Here is a 21,600-nt window from a genome sequence, read left to right on the forward strand (position 1 = left end):
TAATCAATACTTCATCAAAATATATGAAACCTAACAAGAACTTGTTAAGCCAAACTAGTGTAATGTTAAACATATCATTGCAGCTCTTTTATACAAAAATATTTTTTAATAAGTTTCTTAACCTCCAAAATCAGTCTAAACATTTCACTTGCTTTTAAAATTTCACTGGACAAAAATTATTACACCATTTATTAAAGAATTCTGTTTAAATTTCTTTACAACCAAGAACTAATTTGAAGACTACAGAACACAACTCATCAAAATAGATCTACCCATAGATTTTTTATAATAATAATAAATTTCATACAATGCATGCTAGTATTCCTTGGTGGGAACATGACCACCCTTCCTTCATCTTGTCAAATTTCATTTAGGCCCATAAATTAATTCTCATGAGGACCTTCAGTGGTCATTCATGCTTGAATATGTCATGTGATTAGTGGAGAGGCAGTGCCTACCAACTTTAAAGTTCTTTGATATGGTCTGGCTAGGGACCTAACCATAGACAAGCACACTCCCACTGATGCAATTGCTGACTAGTGTATTACTAAAGGGTTCAAACGTTATTTAAATTACATAAACAACTAAAACCCTTTTATCCAAAATTTCAAAACCACAATATAAATGCACCAAATATTTTGTAAGAATTCATTGTCATTTTTTCAGGAAAATATACTGTTCCATTTTCAAATTTTTTAAACAGATGACTTTTGAGATTCCTTTGCATGGTTTATAAATATGAACCAGTTTATTGCTTTTATTCATCACAATATTAAATACTCCATATAACAATATACCAGGAGCTCCTGTCGACTCATCTCGACTACAAATCCTGGACACAGTACTTAGATCTACCACAACATCATAGAAAACACTGAACAATGAGATCTATGTCAAAAAGAACCTCTTAAAGTCAAATGTCAAAAGTGATTCGTTGATGTCTGAACTTGCATGGTGAGAAAAATCTGAAGTCCAACAATTCCTACTGTTGTTGTGAATAAAGCTTTTGCTGCTAAAAGAGTCCATGACCCAAGTCCAACTGCATGTATCAAAATTCTGAGAAAAAAAATAATCATGGTTTACTGATTGTATCAGAAGACAAATGTGAGATATCCCAACTTTACCTGGTAAGTTTTTATACTCAAGAGTTTGACATATCTTAAAGCAAAAATGATTTTTTTACAAATATTATCCATAAAATTGTGTGTCTTACTCCCCCAGGCAATAAATTATGATTAAACCTTGAACCTGAAATGTTGGAACCACTCCTGTGAACTTAAGTGTTATTGTAGGTCGGTACCTATTTTCATTGCTTTCTCAGTACATATATACAAGTAAACTGTTTTACTATGAATATTCAAGACACAAGAAATAGAGTGCAACATATCAGCATCAATAAAAAATATACATAATGCAACAAAAAAATTGTTTAGTGTGGCCCAATTTGAGAGGAATCAATGTGTATGATAGTTGCAATTTACTACATACCCTAGTTAACATCCAGCTGCTTAAAAAGATGCAGATACAATGCATTTCTATTACAAATAACAACCTATCTTCAACTTAAGTTAGAAAACCTTATTTACATTGTATAAGCAAGTACAGAGGATTTAACTGATGAAATACCAATATGATAGAAACTACAGTAAAGCACTGGTAAGTAACTCTATATAATAACTTACTCGACAATGAGAGGCCTGTAACAGCTGAGAGCTAACAAGGACATTACAATAGGAACATATGTCTTCTGAAGATCATTTCTACTGTATAACCATACTAACATAGCTGCACACATATGATGTACCTATAAAATAAGTAAACTTTAAATTTCTACAAAATCTTGTTGATACAAATATACATTTTGTAGTACCTTCTGCAATAAACAGCTCTGCTGTAAAAGCACATTACATGTAAATATATGTATAATATATGTAACCCCTTTTTTTAGTGTTCAAAGTCCAATAACTCAGAATGAAAAAACGAAGAAACTAGAAAACTAAAAGCAAAGCTTAATACTAGTGATACCCCTATTCCAAATCCTCAAAACCGTAGGGACTAAGTTGTCGAGGAGGAAGTTGACAGTACACCTTTAATTGTGAGAATTTGGATCTAATACTACTGACGAGAGATTAAACTACGTAAGAAACCCATACAGTATACCAAAATTTTCAATATTTTACTTAAATTGGTATTATATAAAATTTCTGTCAAAATATCAAGTACCTGTAAAGAAAACCGCTACAAAAAAAGGTGTGGACAGATGAACAGTAGGAATCTGAAACATGATCTTTGTATCTCCTGAATTCAAAGCAAGGTAAAATAACAGGGAGCTTCCTTCCAAGAAGGAAAACATTACACCAAAAAGTCAGTCAAAAGTGTTTTGAGTCATTGTATACCATATAGAGAGATAGACATTTACATTTTGTGGTGGTATGCCACCATAATACATACATAAAAATAAGTGGTACTAGCATAAAATTATCATGTAATAACTAATGATTAAAAAAAAAGAATTAAAAAAGGAGAAAAACCGAAAACATTATTAAATTGCTACCATAATTTTTTAGTTTATACTAATATAATACTTGATACCCGCACATCCCATTTGGTAACATGCACCTTTTGACCTCCAAATTAATTTGAATCAAAATTGAAAATAGCAGGTGCACAATGGAAATATTTAATTCAGATTCTTTGAGCGGTGTATGAATAGTAACGGATAAACAAGAGGCTACCAGGAGCCTGAATCGCTCACCTTCTTGAATTTTGCCTTTCAAAGGCAATAAATTAAACAAGAAGTTGTCCAACAATTTTGTCTAAAGAAGTATTTGGTAGGACTATCATAAGATCTTTTCAACAATTGAAAGTTTCTTTTAATCTATCATAGTTTTCAAGATATTGACTGTAAACTATTAAAAAAAGTCATTTTTCTCCTTTCAAGGGCAATAACTCTTACAAGGAGTCTGAAGACTTTTGTAGTCCTAATAATATGGACCATTTCAGCTATTGAAAGAATTTGGATAACGGTTTAGGAGATATATGTGAAAAACTACTGCCTGACCTCCATGTTCTACTTTTAGTAAAGGCGGCAATGTTTTTCGAGGAATCAAAAATCCCCACATCAGTTCTATGCAGTATACCCCAAGGAACATTCATACCAAGTTTGGTTTCAATTGGTCAAGTAGTGTCAAAGGAGAAGATTTTGGAAAGAAATAACATTAAAAATAGCAAAAATCGTTGAAAAAGGGCAACAACTCCAACATGGCTTAACGGATTAAAACCATAATTTGACCAGAGATAGATCTCATCATGCTGAACACTTTTACACTGTCAGAATTTGGCTAAACCTAACACTTTTGGAGATATATGCGAAAAACTACTGTCTGACCCCTATCTTCTATTTTTAGTAATGGCGGCCATGTTTTTTGACGAATTGAAAATCCCCACATCAGTTCTATGCAGTATACCCCAAGGAACATTCATACCAAGTTTGGTTTCAATTGGTCAAGTAGTGTCAGAAGAAAAGATTTTGGAAAGAAATAACATTAAAAATAGCAAAAATCGTTGAAAAAGGGCAATAACTCCAACATGGCTTAACGGATTAAAACCATAATTTGACCAGAGATAGATCTCATCATGCTGAACACTTTTACCCCCATCAGAATTTGGCTAAACCTAATGGTTTTGGAGCTATATGTGAAAAACTACTGTCTGACCCCTATGTTCTATTTTTAGTAACAGCGGCCATGTTTTTTGACGAATCAAAAATCCCCACAACAGTTCTATGCAAGATACCCAAAGGAACATTCATACCAAGTTTGTTTCTAATTAGTCAAGTAGTTTCAGAGGAAAAAAGTTTTGTATATAATTGTTAACGATGACGACATACTACAACGACGACAGACACCAAATGATGGCAAAAGCTCACCTGGCCAAAGGCCAGGTGAGCTAAAAATGGGTATCCCTCAGTGTAATGGAAGAAAGTAAAGACAGAAGGAAGGACAGATACCCACATCACTCCAACTGAGAGAAGGGGGTATAATAAAACAGTAATTGCCCTTCAAAATTACAACAGCCGATAAATATACAATATTAGGTTCTTGTCCCAAAATATAGCCTGTAAGTGTATAAGGCTTAGAGACAGGGGCAAAATGCAAATCATTCAGGCTGTATTTTTCTACGATATCCTTATATTGTTTTTATCCTGTAATAAAAAGGTGATATATTTTTTTTTAATATAGGTAGAATTTGTTTAAGTATAGTTTATCTCTATTGTGCCCAATCCAATTGTTTCTTTAATACAGGTAGAATTTGTTTAATTATAAGTTATCTCTATTGCATCCAACCGATTTGATTTCATACTGTCTTTACCAAATGCTTTGGGAATCCTTGCCTTCATAAATTTACCCCGTCATAAGCTAACATAATAATACAGGCACAAATGTTCATGTACACATCACCATTTATTAGAATAAGAAATCAAAAGGCGATGATTGAAGGATAACTGCTACAAAAACTAACATATATGCAGATTTGTCATAAGACTGGTCTATAGAGGCAGGGATTATAAGCTAAAGCTGTATGTAAATGCAATGCTGCTGAAAATATTTTGGAGACCTATAAAAAAAATGCTTTACAGTAAAGTGTTATTTGTTCAACACAGAAAATTAATTTGTTGAAAGTTCAGCCTATAAAGGAGAAATTTAAAGTTTTTCTTCTTCTCCTGATGAAAAAGTATTATTTGAAATTTTTTCAAAAATAAAATGTTTCCATTGAAAAAATCAATAAAACCTGGGTAGAATTGGGTGGTAAATTATACTTACTAAATTAATATTGGACTCAAAACACATCTGTATGTATTTCCAATCAAATTCTACTCCTCTTGCTCCAACCCATAAAGGTAATAACCTGCAAGTCAAAGACATTATGAAATAATCAGCACAATTTCCAAGGAGGAAAGGCCTTAATAGATAACAGCAATAGACGAAAGCATGAAATGTTCATATGCTAATAAAAATCAGTTTTGATGTTCTTAAACTCTTATCTTTTGAAACAAAATCTCCTTTTTTTCAAGTAGCCTCAAGCATTTCAGATATTTAATGTTGTAAAGGGAGATAATGAAATACATATGAAATATACATCAATACAGTTATTAAATAGAAGTACATGTCTATTGAAATCTGTAAGATCGATTTCATCAATTATGACAATAGAATTACGTTTGCCCAACAAGATGTGCTTTTGTTAACTCAGGAGTGCAGTAAGGAAAGAGGCATACCATGACAAACATTGACATAGTTGTGTACTACTTCTCGAGTGGCAGTCAATATTTTTTTTAGTCTTTGATGATATTTTTATATTTTTTTTTCTGCATTTAAAGTGGTAGAGCTTACCCCCTCTCAAAAGAAGAGAAAGAAGCAAAAAATCTCTTTATAGAAAAACTTATTGAGAACCATTCGAAAAAGTGGCACACCATTATGTTGGTGTTCAGTCACGGTGTGTCTCTTTCTCTATTATACAATATTTAAAAAAAATAAATAAAAAATTCAACAGTTCAATACTTGACCAGTAACAGTTTCATCATACGACAAGTAATGCCTCTCACCTAGTTACCAGAAGCTCAGCTGTTGCCCAGCCTAAACCAGCTACCATAAATTTCAGTTGACCTTTGCCTGCTATTCTTGACATGACAAAATATATTCCAACCAAATCTGCAAGATCTACTGTGGACTTCATGAACTCCTAAAACAAAGATATAAAAAGTTGATTTTAAAGTTAAGGTTACCAAAATTGTAAATATCAAAATTTGTCTAGTACTTATTTTAACAAATTATACTACAATTTACTAAATCTACCATAAAATGAATACCACATTCCTAGTTCATTTTTGTTTCCATCTTCCCTCTGTTTAATGTCAGTTAAACAGTGTAATGAGAAGTATAGCTTTAATTATTGGTAGGCTTAGTCACATGTTTTTAATCCTAGCTCATTTTTTTTACTTACCCCTATGACATCAAGCCCAGTTGGAACTTCTGTGGCAGGAAAAAATGTGGCTAACACCAGCATTTTACATAACTGTGTAAATAAGTAAGTACCTCCAGCTTGCACACACTTCCAAAATGCCCCATATTCTGCCCTGCAAAAAGACAGTCGAGAAATCTCATAAATAACATAACGCTAAGAGGGTGATAGAGCATTTTTTACCCCCAAGAAAATTATTGTCATCCAAAGGTGTAGAAATGAATTTTGTAATATTTTGACAGTGATTCAGCTGGCTTGTCATATTTGTCATTAGCGAATCATATTTAGAAAGGACGAACATTTTTTCAACCAAATTCACCACTAGTTTTTCAAACACCATATTTTCAAGGTGTCAAACAAAGGACAGGTAAACAATTATTACTGAAGCCAATTAGAGGTAATTTTGACACTTATTGTCAGTTGCCTATATATTGGTAGGTAAATACAATTTATCCATTTGATTACTAATTAAGAAATGAATCACAGAAACTCCATTTTATCATGACCTGGCCATTTATGTTGCATTTTTTACCCTGAGCAATAGCAAGGGGTTAAATAACAACATAAATGGCCAGCCCGTGGTAAAACAATAATAAAATAGAGTTTTTTCGATTCTAATAGGACTAGATTCTTCATATTTTTTAACAGACACTGCCTATATGTTGCACAAAATGTTGGTCATGTGTTTTATCGCTTTTTTACCATGGTTGTGGTCTAAAGAGCTTTAAAGCACCTCAAATTAGAATTAGTCATCCAACAAATAAATTTCAGCAGAAGGTGTCATCAGACGTAAATATCTATTGAACCAATCAAAATTGACAATGGTCAGCTGTAACTCTACCCTGTCATATGCAGTTGTGTATATGGTTAAAATGCAAAGTTGAAGACCTCGCAGTCTGAATAAGTCAGATCTGATTTCAGACACTGATTTACTCTGGATAAAAGAATGTTTTCTATTCATAATTAATGTTTATTTCCATCAGGTAGTGTCTAAAACACTTTGAAAAATTAAAAGTGACAAAAGAAAATGGCTGTTTACACTTACATGTACATTGTACCTTATTAGCATTCAACTTTTTTGTTGGGAAAATCAGTATATAAGAAGGGAAAATTCCCCTTGTCTATGAAAATGACATGATGGAGTAAAATATTTTAAGACTGAAAAGACTCACTCAATACAAATGAGTACTTATATCTTGATATCAAGCAGGGAGTTAGTAATAAAATAAAATAGTAATTCAAATATTTTTAATTTTCCAGTCAAGGACCCTCACAAGTTGCAGTTTTCAATAATTATTGTAATTTTCTGACTTACATGTATATAAAAATATACTTGAAACCAAAAGATAGCAATGTAACAAAATGCTACATGGTTCATGTAGTTTGCTAGAAATTTAATTTGGTTTTTAATCACTTGAATGAAGAGAATGCTGATTCAAAATTAATATTCTTAATTTGTACATGTACATCAAAATCATATTTTTTTTCATCAAAAGTAAATACCAAATGTAGGACAAGTAAAATCACTCACAATAGGTCAAAATGTATAAGTGTCTTTGTCGTCTGAAGTAGTTAAGGATAAAATAATTCATAGTGGTGTCGATGTATCACAATACTTTTAGTCACAATATGAAATGACACAGGTCAACATTCCAACTTTTTTTTTCAAACAGTTAATGAAATTACTTTACAAATAGTAAAGTAGGACATGTCTTGTGAGGAAAAATCAATTAATCTTTGGTCAGATTAAAGTTATAGACTTTAAGAATGAAACCTGGCTTCAAAAAAATTCATCAATTTTAAATCTGCTGAACATTTTTTAATCCAAAATGAAGAAAACATATAGGACAACATGCTGCTGTTGTGTATCGTATCATCACCCTTGTATCACGGTACATATCGTATCTTAGGTAAGTGTATCATTTCAGCCCTAGAAGTAGTTCTCTTCAGTGTTCTCCCCAGGCCCTTAAAGCACGGTGCTTTAAAGCAATATCGAGTTTGAGCGTTGTGCTAATAAGTTTAATGTGAAGATAAGAATTCAATATGACAGGAAATGTGTAAATGCTCACCGCTTACACCAATTTTAAGTCCAAATAAACAAACGTCAAGTTATTTTAAAAACTACTTTTGAAATGGATTTCCAGGATTGCTGGATTATCTCATCAGAAATAAGGGAGGTGCTCATTTGTTTTTCTTCAGTGAGTTAAGGCACCTTATCCCATAAGAGGGTACAGGAACTAAATCAAAACCTATAAATGGAAATTCTTTTTACTAAAATTCTTTCTATTTCAAAGAACCTCAGAACATGCAGTTTGCAATATGGCACCCAACCTCTTCCGATTTTCTGTGTGATGTCCCACGTTTGTCTACCCTGGATTTGACTTTTTATGAGCAACTCGGCGGGTGTTTCTAGAAAAGCAGAGGACGCTTACCCTACCGGTGCACCTGGTCCATGCTCCCAGTTTTTAGTGGAGTCCGAGTTGCTCATTTACTTTTGTTACTTTGTATGTATGATTTTAGTTACTTTATGTTCTTTGTTGTGGGTGTCTATTTTCCATGTCTGGTCTTTGTCCCTGGATTACATTCTTTTGATTACCGCTACAACCTTGGTTCCCTTGATTACTATTTAATTTGATTGGATAATGAAGGAATTAATAAATGCCTGGAAGCCATTCAGAACTATCCCATCCCTTTTTGCTGAGATGGAAAAATTATTATTTTTCAATTGTAAAGATCTTCATATATACTATAGAAATCAATATTTAAAATGCTCTGGATAATCTATTCTAAAGACTGTTAAAATGAGAATTTTTTATTAGTAAAGAATACAATAAGAATAAATAAGCTTTAGGGCTTCTACATACATTAACCAAAGGCACCTAGGAAAAGTCACCACGCTACACCTCTAATACATGCACCTAAAAGTGTCTAGTTATTTTCGGAAAAGACACTTGTGTTGTACATTGAACATGTACATGTAGGAGTAATTCACTAATTTTCACAACAGTCATACATAAATGGTTGTACTATCAACTGGGTCCTGCATACGTGTGGGCTGAAATAGCATCAATATCCGGTGTGTGCATGTAAAATCGGGAGCTTAAAAACAGTAAACTGGCAGCTTCATTTTTTGTATATTTGAATACGACTGAAGACCCCACCAGTCTAACATTTGCGAAAAGTAAACTAGCTTTGATAATAAATGCAAATTGAACCTGAGCTTTTTTTAAGATAAGGATGGTCAAAACATGGCAACCAAAAGTTAAAAAAAATGAGGTAATCAATACCGGACAATTTGACCCTAAGTCAGACATTTCCGACCATGAAAACCCACAGTTCCTCACCAAAGGCAAAGCTGGACATTTCGATCCATACATTTTTCAGAACATGACAATAGAAGAATGCATAAGGAAAAAAAAAACAATGTATCATGACAGTTTGACCAATTTGAAAGTTAGGGCTAACAAAAATTATGAAAGGACTTACGTGTTTAAATTCATATGTTTCTATAGGAGCGTTTTAAGGTTTCACTTTTCATCATATTATAATACAGACACTTTAAAAAATTATTTGTAGCCTCTGAACATTGGCCTGGAACCCCACCATTTATATTGTGAGTAATTTAAAAGATAATTTAAAAAAAAAACAGGCTGAGGTGAATTCGAGTATATAGTCCAAGTCACCTCAGATTGTTTGCGGTTTTTTGCGTTTATTTTTGTAATTACTCGACGGTTCCTTTCAAAAACTTGCCATTTTATTGTGTCGTTCTGTACTACAATTCCCTTACAATTATTTTTCGTTCTTACCTCCGTAATCGAATATGTCCATTTTATTTTTTTAAACGGCGATTTCACAGTATATCCGCCATCTTGTTATGCGTATCCTTGGAGAATTTCAAAACATTTTTGACAGTCACTGGTAACCTGCCAATTGAGTACTACACACGCTACGACCGACTTCGGATACCAGTTGTGACGTTTCACTCGGAATTTCGGATGTTTTCTTCAAACATACAAGGTAAATATAGAGAAATAGCAGACGACAATATTCTGAACATAAACAAAGCTAAAAAAAAAGTTAACCATGCCAAATTATAGACTTAAAAACGTTGTAAAGAGAATTGAGGTATAAAAAAATGGTTCAAAGACTTCCCTTTTCTCTCTGTACATATACCATAAATTTTGTGGCTTCTTCATGTGTTTCAAAAACCCAAATTTTTGACAAGTACAGTTCAGTACATCCACAAGTCATAGTATTCATACTTATAAGCATGCAAGTGAACACAAATAATATAAAAAAAATGCCCAAAGATGACAAAGAGTCAATCATGTGTCATGGAAAATTGTGTACAAGGTCAACACTCAAGTTAAAGAAGATATTCAATTCTCTTGTTTGTCTTCACAAGCCCAACTGGACAAAAAGCCCTACTTTTTTTATATTTTAAAATTATTTTCTAATATTAAAAAAATAATTTATAATATTAAAAAAAACAATTTCTAAGATTTTCTTAATATAAAGAGTTCTACTATCGTGTTTAATATTAAAAAAAAACAATTTTTCAATATTAAAAATTCAATTTTTTATATAAGAAATTCATTTTCTAAAATTAAAAATTTCTTTATCTGTCTGATGCTTGTACACATTTTTAATATTAAAAAATCAGATAATTTTTAATATCAGAAATTTACTTTTTGATATTAGAAATTTAATTTTCAATATTAGAAAATGAATTTCTTATATTTAGCAAATAATTTATGATGCTAAGGGTCATATGGCATGTATATGGACCAATCAATCCCCCAAAAAAATTATTTAGACCGAAGCTTACCTGAGGTCTATTGAATTTGTGGGGGTGACCAATCGGTCCATATATTGCCAATATTCCACGAGATTCTAATATTAGAAAAGAATTTCTTGATATTAAAAAAGAATTTCTTAATATAAGAAATTAATTTTCTGAAATAAAACAATTCTATTTTTAATATTAACACATCAATCTCAAATATTAAAATCATTTTTTTAATATTAAAAAGTACAGCATTTTGTCCACTTGTGTTCGCCAGATCTCCAACACCTCCCCCCCCCCCCTCCAGTGCATGTATTTTATTTTCGTTTTTTAATTTTTTGGCTTAAATCTGTGTACTCTGAATTCACTTTGCAATAAGCACTGTTGAGTCAAAATGTCAATTAAACAGTTATTGTAAATTTAGAATAAGTGATTAGCGATTCCCCCCTTAACAGCACATGCTGCTTATGAGAGTGGCCAGGCAAGTTTCTTTTTGAATGTTAAGGAAAATGTCCATTAACAGCTTTCACAACTAATTTTCCAGTTCACATGCCCAAAATACATCTTTTTCAGAATTTTTAATATAATATAATAAATTGTCATCTTTTATATTAAACAGAATACTTTGATTCCTTTTTACAGACAAAAGAACTACTAAGAAAATTTTTTGATTTTCTTAACCTTGAAAAGAGAAGGAAGGTTGCCTGGAACCTTAATAACCCAGTAAGAAGACTTAGTAGAGCAACAGGTATAAACCTAAAGATAATCATGACATTATGATAAACATAGGGTACATGAATAAAAGAAGAAATTGAGGCATAAATATTTTTGGTGAAAAAAGAATCAAACATTTCAGATTTCAGCAGGGTAAACCACTGCAAGCAAAAAAAGAAACTTCCAACTCAACATAAACCCCATCCCCCCTTTTTCTAGAAGAAAATGGTCTGTGCCTAATTTTTGATCTTAAATAATTTAATACATTTTTTTCTTATATTATTAGGAATCAGAGAGCATACGTTAAAGAGGTACTTAAAGGAGAGAGATCCAGTACAAGATGTGGTGGAGGCAGTCCACAAGGCAAATGTCAAGAAACCTGTTACTAGGTCCCAGAAGCTGGATGATTTCGACAAGGGAGTGGTGAGAAGTACCATTTATGAAATGCACAGGAAGAAAGCAGCTGTGACCATGCCAAAACTTCACAAAGCCCTGATGGAGAAAGATATTGCTGTTTCACTTTCAACAGTGGCAAGAACAGTGAAAGCATTGGGGTTTCGGTAATTAACCTCCTAAGTTATTAAAGTATTAAATCTACAAAGAATGTAGGGCATGCTTGTACATGTATAAATGAAATGAAATTATTGACTATTACACATGATGTAAACCTGTCTCATTGACAAAATATGTTTCCTGTAAAAAACAGATGGCATGCTAATTAGGACAAAAACACAGAACCTGGCAAATCTGCTCTGACAAAATTTGAGTGTGAAATGTCCAGCTTAACATTTTTATATTTCAAGACTTATTCATTACAGGGTAATGATATCTTGCATCTAAATATGTATACATTTAAAAAAAAATTATTACAAAATATGTCACAAAAATCTTTTTGTATTCTGGTAAACTATAATTGAAAAAGATTCATTTTTCATAATATCATATTTTAATAGGTCTTCCTTTTATTTTTATTTTTTAGGTTCTCCAAGAATGCATCAGACCGAAGATTTGTCTCTGAACGTGCAGATATTGTACAGATGAGGCATGCATATCTTCGCAAGATACGTAAGTTTAGGCAACAAGGTCGCCATATTGTATACTTAGATGAGACTTGGTTGAACACCAATCATGTGGTCAAGGGAGATTGGCTGGATATCCCCAGTACATCCATGTCAGTTTTTGAGCCACACTGTAAAGGTAGCCATCGTGATGTACCTTCCGGGAAGGGTACAAGATTGATAATCTTAGATGTTGGTTCAGCTCAAGTTGGCCTCATTCCTGGATGTGGTCTTATATTTGAGTCAAAAACTAACAGCTCTGATTATCATGACCAGATGAACAAGGAGCACTTTACAGAATGGTTCAAAGACACCCTCCTTCCCAGATTGCCTCCTCAGTCTGTGGTTGTAATGGATAATGCTCCTTATCACAGTCACTTGGATCCTGACTCTAGAGTTCCTAACACGAACTCCAAGAAGTCAGATATCACGGCATGGCTGGATAGGAGCATTATTCAGTATGACAAGAAAATGAAAAAGGCTGAATTACTTGATTTGGTGAATCAAAACAAGCCTCCTAAAAAGTATGTAATTGATGACCTTGCATCAGCTCACGGCCATGAAATTTTACGACTACCTCCTTACCATTGTGAGCTTAATCCCATTGAAATGGTCTGGTCTGACTTGAAAGGCTATGTTGCTGGAAGAAATTCTTCCTACAAGAAATCTGATGTTATTCAGCCTTTCAAGGAGGCCAGGGCTAATTTCAATGCGGAGTGCTGGGCTAAATTTGAGACTCATGTGGTGAGGGAGTATGAGGAAAAGCTCTGGCTGATTGATGGTCTCAGAGATGAGGACGTATCACCTCTTAATAATGCTATTGTTCAACTGTAATTGTTTTGTTGATGGTTGTTATTTTATAGAAGGCTCAGAAATTATCATACTAATTATAATATATATTATAGCATTTTTTGTCATGTATTTACTTTCATCTCTTTGAGGTCTAATAAATGCTTTAAGACCAGTTTAAATCTCTGACAAGAAATTATTTCCAATTCAATCTACTAGGAAAAAAAACAAAAACAAAAAAAAAACGAAACAGAAAAGAAAAGAAAGACCTTAATGCTGGCTGAACATGTTCTGTACTGTAATAATGAAAGTTTAAGGTCAAAGCTACTAGAATAGAAAAAAGTTGTACTTAAACATTCACACAACAATTGCGACATTTCTTTTAAATCAGCAATGCATCTTTCCCTGATCTACGACACAAACTGATATGTTCTTCAACTCACCATATTTCTAGCAGTTTTCACCTTTTAATTCCAAGTTCTACTAAATTAGACTTAGCCAATGTAGAAAAAATCAATGCAGCACAAGCACTAATTTTTTAGTGCTACCTAAGAGCTAAGGTAGCAACCACTTGATTTCTAAAGGGCAATGGGGCCTAGGATCAAATTTTCTATCCTACATTTTTTATTATGTCAAAATTGTTAGCCTTTCTTTTAACATAAACAAAAAATATGATTGTAGCACCACCCCCCCCCCTTTAAGGAAATCGTCAGACGGAAGTTCCCTAACCTTGTTGCCACATATATACTATTTGAATGGGCATATCTTAAATATTTATTTAAAACTTCAGAGAGTAAAAACTATCCTTTGTAGTAAATAAATTTGCCCAAATTTCATCACATAATTGACAATATGATGTTCCTAACTCGAAAAATCCTAGCATGTTTACGTAAATGCAGTCTAGTAATAAATGCTTCTGATAAACTATACATTTACTACGAGACGTACACTGTTCTTGTCCTGATCAACATTCTATTATTTTCGTTTATTCGGATCTTCTCGATAAAACTCTTTGTTTATATCGACACACAATCATTAACATGAATATGGCGGGGAAATATGGTACACAGACGCTCTTCAATTGTGAGGTAGTAGGGAATGTCTCAAAAAAAAAAAAATACAAACAAGATGGCGGATATACAGTGAAATCGCAGTTTAAAAAAATAAAATGGACATAATTCGATTATGGAGGTAAGAACGAAAAATAATTGTAAGGGAATTGTAGTACAGAACGACATGAATAAAATGGCAAGTTTTTGAAAGGAACCGTTGAGTAATTACAAAAATAAACGCAAAAAACAGCAAACAATCTGAGGTGACTTGGACTATAGATGGAGAAGCCGGGAGATAACGGGATTATGCAGCTCAGCTTCAGGGACTTACATATACACATTTTTCATGAAATAAAAAAGCCGGAAACTTACAAGCCTGAAAATTTATAAACAATCATGTATGGAACATAAGCTAATGCTACACAATTGCCAAAGTGAAATAATGTCATGCTTTCGGCTTCCACGAGCTTCTTATTTCAACCGGAAGTGTCTGTTGTTGAAACATTGACTTCCGGTACGATCAGCAGAGAAATATTTATTTCACAAAATAAAAAAATGGAAGTGAAAATTAAAGCTAAATAATTATCGACGGTGAACCTTACAAACCACTGATATTTGTTGAAAGATTTCTTTATTTAAATAATATTAGTTTCCCGTTGCCTAGGGTAACGAAGTTGTATTGTTATGGCGAACACCACCAAGTGCAAAAGAAATTAACAAAAACTGCTGTTTATCTGGTCATACAAGGGCAATTGGCAGACTGAATAACGGTTTATAGCCAGTGATTAAGCTGTCATTATGTCTCTACATTTTAGTGCTAACCAGGTTTGTTCCTTAGTAAAAATATGCAGTGAGTTGTTCGATTTTTAACAACTTACAACTTAAGTGAAGACTTACGCAATGCCAAACTCAATAATTGAAGATAGTTAGTTGTTAGCCAAGAGTAGTTCAAGTAATAGTCGCTATGAATCATGATTAAACTGTGACTTTTAATTAGGTGAATAAAATAGCTTGCTGGTTCATTCAGTTACACCTGGATGGAGGTAAACAGGGGGTTGTTGTTGCTTGTTTTTTTTTCTGAATAACTTAAATTTTGTACCTTGTAAAGCATTAGATAATAAAGAACTTATTGTTTTATGAGGTAGACCTGTTATGTGATAAGGTACATAAATCAGAGGTGGATACAGACACTTTGAAAGGAAGAGGTGCCAGCTGGGGTTCCTCAGAAAAAGGGGGTGTTTGCCAAATATTACTATATAAAGAGCCGAGGCAATGGATAGTAAAGAATGTTTTTTATCCATATAGTATATGTGTACAGTACTGGAGGACGGAAAAACTTTGTCCGGGCCTCAAGTACCTATATGAGCCTTTTAGGACAAAAGGTTTGAAAAATATTCCAAGTCCAAGAATTAAAAAAATAGTTTTTCAATATGGAACCATGACCATACAACAAGTACAAAGAATTCAGGAATTTATTTTTAATTCCATCAATATAACAAAAACTATTTGTTGAGAGCATATTTCTATGTTTAGAAAATTATAAATAAGGTTATGTTGAATTCATACTATGAATATATTTGTATGCGTACATGTATTTGAAAAAAAAACAAAACAAAACAAATAATCTAGCTACAGTATATGTTATGGGGATTTAGTATAATTTTTCTCTTTACCAGTGGTACTTGTACAAGAGTTGGGGGACAAAGGATCCTGTGTTCCTGACCTATTTCAGAGTTCTTCAAAGGTTATAAATATGTTTTATTGCCATTATGTACAGTGTATATCAATCATGTCCTGAGCTTAGGTAATTATAGGGTACACTTATTATCTATCATTTATAAATTTATAAATAGAATAGGTATGGTGAATATGTCAAAGAGGAAACAACCCCACCAGGCTGAAAATGTCAGTCCAAGGCCACCCATTGGTCTTCAGTGAACGTCTAGGAAACCCTTACACCACAGTGCAGGCTGCAGCTGGTCCCAAAAAATCATTATACACATGCAGATATAAAGAATGTTGTTTTGTCTCTTATTTCAGTATACCAATGCATTTGATTCCAAGAAGTTACAGAATTGGCAAATAGCTAGTGAATATAGAGAGGTATGTTATTCAATGTATGCTAGATGGATGTTTAATTTTGGCTACATACATTTGTAGATGTATAAAGGGAGAAACTGTTTTTTAGGGGTGATGATAATTTTTAAAAGCATAAAATAGGATGCTTTACTATATGATGTATCTAGAAGATGAAAGTTTCTTGTCCCTGTGAATTCTGGTTCTGCATTTCATTTTATCCTAGCTTTCCATAAAAGCAATTGACAGTGTACAATGTTAAATTCCAATGCTGAATGACTAGCTACCATCTCCTCTTTCACTGGTTTTAACCTTCAATAAGCTTATCCTTCTGGAGCACCTATTGCTCCCATGCTTGTTAATTGGATATTTACACTTGGTGTTTATGTTTGTACTTTGAAGTTCTTTGTGTTGCAAGACTTTTTTGTCTGTAGTAATTTTTGGTGTTCTAGGCATAAAATCCTTTTTTCCGGGTTCTCATTTATACCATCAGTATTACTATGTACCATACCTGCTATCCCTTCTGGGCATACATGTAACTACTGGTACTTTACCAGTTGTAAGATAACTTCATGTTTAGCATGTTTATTGTGCAGTATTGTGTCAAGGATATAAATTATAATTGTATTGACTTAATACCTAGAAAGGTATATGTAGATGTAATAAAGTAAACCAGGTATTTAACTCTTGAAGTTGATGTATATAATGATTTTTTTGTGAAAAAAAAAAACATATCTTCATTTTTTAAACCTACACACTCAAATTAAAAATAAATTTACAACCATGACCTGATGATAGCACAATAGACCTCTTTTTATTTTCTCACCTGATTCTTACCTTTAATGTTGACATAGGAAAGCAACAGTGATTTAAGTGAAAGAATTTTTAGTTCAACCTTTAACAAAGCACATTGACAGTTTAATTTAAATATTGCTGTACAAAAGGATTTATCATAAAAATTTACAACAATAACTTTCCCACAGTGTATTTATTTTAATGGATTGAATTTTTCTGTGTGAATATTGAGTAGCTTTGAACTACAGATTTTTTTTACATTGTTTGAAAAATGAAGAGAAAAGTGCATTTTGTAAAGGAAAGTTTTCTTTATTCATACAGATATTATTACTTATTAACTGTTTTTTTTTTCATGGATCATACAAGAGGCAGTATTATATTTGGCATGTGAGTTAGTCTAGACTTTTTCATTTGCATGTAAATTAATTGATTATCATTATATTATTATAGAGACCAAGAGCTTTTGATGGATTCACACAGATTGTTGCCACAAACAGAGGACATTTACTTCCAGGGGTAAAAAGATCAAGAGACTCACCATGGGGCACATTTGTTGGCACATGGGACATGCCCTTAAAAATTCCAGGTATTTTACACACACACACACACACATACATGTAACAGATTTTCTTGATTTTCTGAATTTTGAGAAACTTTCTTTTTCTGTCATATTTAAAAAAAAAAATGTGTGTCCAAAAAGGCAATTTTTGGTTCTTAGAAACAAATTTAAGTCATCTTCCACCTTTATTGAATACCCCATCTGACCAGAGTTCACATTGTCTTTTTTGAAGTTATATTTTGGTATATTGTTATTTTTTAATTTATGGTATATCTGTAGTGATATTAATTGTTTGGGCTTTAATCAAAACTACCCCATCCTCTGTAACAGAACTTAAAATATGGAAATTTAGAATAATTAAGTTAATGTACAAAATCTTTCAGTTTGTTTTTAATTCATAATGGTTTTAATGATAAGGAGGAAAAGACAATTCATAAACAGTTAATCAGTCATGGACTACACATATTTACCAATTGGAAACTTAATTATTAATCTTATTTGGAAAAAAATTATGCCATTTTTAGCATTACATGTATTAGAAAAGAACACTGCTCAGCCTGAAAGTTTTATTTGTTTTGTACAATTTTGCATACTTACCACAAGAAAATACTTTGTGATAATTTCTAATACCCCTACAAAGCCTGGGATGCAAAATTTATGGAACTACAGCCTTTGATTCAATTAGTAGTGACATTTTTAGGACAGAAATTAATTAGTTATATTTTGGTCACTACAGTTACAACTTTCCACTTCCTTGCTTGCATCATGTATGTCTACATTCCTAACTTTCTTAAATATTATATTTACTTTGTAAAGTGTCAGTCCCTGTAAGAATCAGGCAGTAGGTGAAACATGGTATGGAAAAAACCCATCGTTCTGACAGTATAATTTGACTATTTGCACCATTAGAACCAAGGAAAACAGACAAGATTTTCCATGTCATGCTGAACCATTGAGTTACAATTTCATTGAAATGCACTGAAAATTAACATTTCAAGGGCAGATAACTCTGTCAAAAATATCATTTTTCTAAGATTCTATTGAAAAATTTCTGCACAAAGCCTGTGATGTAGAAATGAAATAATGGTCTTTTCAAATAGAGAAAGTATCCTTCAGTGATATTACATTGTGAGATGGGTGGGGTTTTGACATGCATGTTTCTGATTTTTCCCATTTTTGCCTGAATTTTACAAACACACTTAAGAACAAATTGCACATCTTAAACCTACTTAACAATTTTTGACACATGTAATTAATTTACTGCAAGTCTTATAACAATGAAACTGATTCAACACATTTCAAATATTACTGTAGAGCAATTTCTTTTTATTTCATTTGATTTTCAGGTAATACAAATCCAACAGCTAGAACTGGGGACTCAGTTGAAAGGTTACTGCGCTCCAAGACAGATGGAGATATTGTTCTAAGAGGAAAGCTTAAAAGATGTAAAGTAAGTTTACAAGCTTAGAAAGTTTCCTCTGGGAATGAAATACATGAACTAATTTGAGTAGATATTTTCATGACTGGTTTCTAAACTGCAGATATTGTGTAAAAACACTCTGTCCAATCTTATTTGACTGCTATAGTGTGCTTCACCCTGTAAACTTTATCAAATATGACCCTCTTTACATTTTTAAATCCTCTTTTTTTTTATACCCCTACTCAAGGAGTGGGTGAGTGGGTTGTATTGGAGTCACCTTGTCTGTTCCTCTGAATTTTTTCACAATTATCTCAGCTTTTAATGGATGGACTAATGTCAAACTTGAGTGTGACTTTATATATATGGGGCATACATTGTAAGTAATTTTGGAGTACTGTCTGATTAACTTCCTGTACAAGTGGGGTTAATCCTAGCATGACATTTAAGTTAGGCTTAATTTGCCATTTGAAGAACACAATTTCAGCCAATTGTTTTTTTGGGTTTTTTTTGTATAATTTTCTTATATGCAAACCTACACAGGAAAGGATGTATTTGTGAAAATAAAACCAAAATTCAAGACCAAACTTCGTGTTCAAGCAAGCATGGTCAGATTCATGAACACGAGTAAGTGAATACCTCCATTTTTGATTTGTTGATGTTATTTTGCCAACATTTTCAATAGTGGAAAATTTCATTTATTGTTTCTAGCATTAATTTCTCTTCCTTATCTTTACTGAGCATAGTTGTCAATCTGTATATAAAAAAAAATGCAAAAGTAACTAAGTGCCAATGAAAGGGTGGGTATCAAAGAAGGAAACCACGCTTGGGAACTCATTAAGTTAAACCAATGATGTATATTTCTTTCTTCTTGCAGGTACCAGATCCTCTACCAGTAAAAGAAGATGTTAAAGCTGATAATGGAATGGACAACTTACTTGCACCATTTGAAACAATTGTGGCTGGGGCTGATGGGTCATTGGCCAGATCTGGTGCTAGAAATCCTGAACCTTTATCAACAAGTCCTAAAGTTGCAGGATCCAAACAAGGAACACCAAAAGTAGGATCTAGAGTACCTACTCCTTTGGGTTCTAAACCAGTCACTCCAGCTCTTAACTGGCCTGACCCTAGGTCACCACCGAGGTCAGGAGGCTCTAGGAGGAGAACACCCCAACAGAATGTCACTACAAATGCTATAGATGCTATTGAACCTGAGCTACAAAGGCTGTCTGTTAGAACTCCTATCAACTGGCCATCTCCTAAATCTCCAGTAGTACAGAATGCATAGACTCAATACAACTGATCGTAAACTAACTTAGAAGAAGGAAATGTTAACAATTTCAGTTGACTTATAGAGATATACATGAGCTTTTTGTTGAATATTAGTGAGTTTTAATTGAATTTGAGTACCAAATCATGCAATAAATACATGTGAATAATAAGCCATAGAAATAGAATATGTTGTTACTTTTGAAGATTATTAATAATGTTAAGTGTTATACACTGCCTAGAGTTGTGAGATTGATATGCATTTGACAAAATAGATTTTTTTTAACCCAGTTGGACTTCATTTAATATGCTGTGTTTACACACTGGATACCCCTTTTTTTGTTCTAAGTATATACAATTAGGAATATAATAATTTATCATCTGTTCTTTAGTGGTGCTTTTTCTAATAGTTTTTCTATAGTTCTTTTTTACTGGGGAGTCATTTACAAAAAAAAATGTTGCATGTACTAATTAAATGGTGGTGGACATATGGTTTCTGGGGTTTGGATGAAGATTTTAATGGAACTTAATTGTGTGAGTACCATCTTGGAGAATCATGAAGTCATAATTTTTTAACAACTGGTTGTTGACCATTAATTTTTTACTTGATCTGTGATATTAAATGTTCTGTGTTTTTATGTAATTTTATGTCTACAATGGTTTAAGTTTTTTCCTTCCACCTCACTGTGCAATTGGTAGCCTTCACATATTTAAATATCTTTATATTAGATATTGGATTTGTTGTTTTGCTCACAATTAAACAATTTGAATAATAATTTCGTCAATAATAAAAAAAAACCCAGTTTTTTTGTGCATTCAACAATAGTAGAAAGGAATTCTAATTTTCAAAATTTACCAATTATACAATGTAAATGCTACATACATAACTAGAAAACTGATAAAATGAATAAAAATGTTGTTAATGTGCTGAACAGTAAATTTTTCTGAGGATTTATGAAAGTTTATTACAATAAAATTATTATTTAATTTTGTTTTGTTGTCAGTGTCTTATTCCAACATGTCAATATTCTGGACTACACTGCAAGTTGATTAGCATTAAATTT

At 32.5% G+C, this 21,600-nt stretch overlaps 3 protein-coding genes across 4 annotated transcripts; 2 read left to right on the top strand and 1 right to left on the bottom strand.

Moving 5' to 3' along the window:
* Window positions 1-291: 291 nt before the first annotated feature.
* On the bottom strand, window positions 292-14,938 carry LOC148616654 (BOS complex subunit TMEM147-like). 2 transcript variants are annotated; one of them, XM_088583850.1, is made up of 6 exons: window positions 14,793-14,938; window positions 6,004-6,136; window positions 5,606-5,742; window positions 4,824-4,908; window positions 1,683-1,804; window positions 292-1,056 (listed from the first exon to the last, which is right to left on the bottom strand). In XM_088583850.1, exons 1-6 carry the CDS (start codon window positions 14,867-14,869, stop codon window positions 921-923), a joined length of 690 nt encoding a protein of 229 aa, XP_088439976.1. In that variant the 5' UTR covers window positions 14,870-14,938; the 3' UTR covers window positions 292-920. The 2 variants fall into 2 exon arrangements, with proteins under 2 accessions (XP_088439976.1, XP_088439978.1); XM_088583852.1 differs by lacking the exon at window positions 14,793-14,938 and adding an exon at window positions 9,508-9,608.
* On the top strand, window positions 9,845-13,413 carry LOC148616655 (uncharacterized). Its single transcript, XM_088581644.1, has 4 exons — window positions 9,845-10,146; window positions 11,450-11,555; window positions 11,808-12,081; window positions 12,501-13,413. Exons 1-4 carry the CDS (start codon window positions 10,105-10,107, stop codon window positions 13,411-13,413), a joined length of 1,335 nt encoding a protein of 444 aa, XP_088437770.1. The 5' UTR covers window positions 9,845-10,104.
* Window positions 14,939-15,065: 127 nt separating the features above from the next.
* LOC148616656 (uncharacterized) lies at window positions 15,066-21,528 on the top strand. The gene is made up of 5 exons (XM_088583849.1): window positions 15,066-15,245; window positions 16,461-16,523; window positions 17,742-17,877; window positions 19,197-19,300; window positions 20,145-21,528. The coding sequence occupies exons 1-5, from the start codon at window positions 15,219-15,221 to the stop codon at window positions 20,553-20,555; spliced, it is 741 nt and encodes a 246-aa protein (XP_088439975.1). The 5' UTR covers window positions 15,066-15,218; the 3' UTR covers window positions 20,556-21,528.
* Window positions 21,529-21,600: the final 72 nt, after the last annotated feature.

Source organism: Perna viridis, chromosome 5 (assembly GCF_037379345.1).
Source record: "Perna viridis isolate PV_CMFRI_1.1 ecotype Kerala chromosome 5, ASM3737934v1, whole genome shotgun sequence".
Lineage (NCBI taxonomy): Eukaryota > Metazoa > Mollusca > Bivalvia > Mytilida > Mytilidae > Perna > Perna viridis.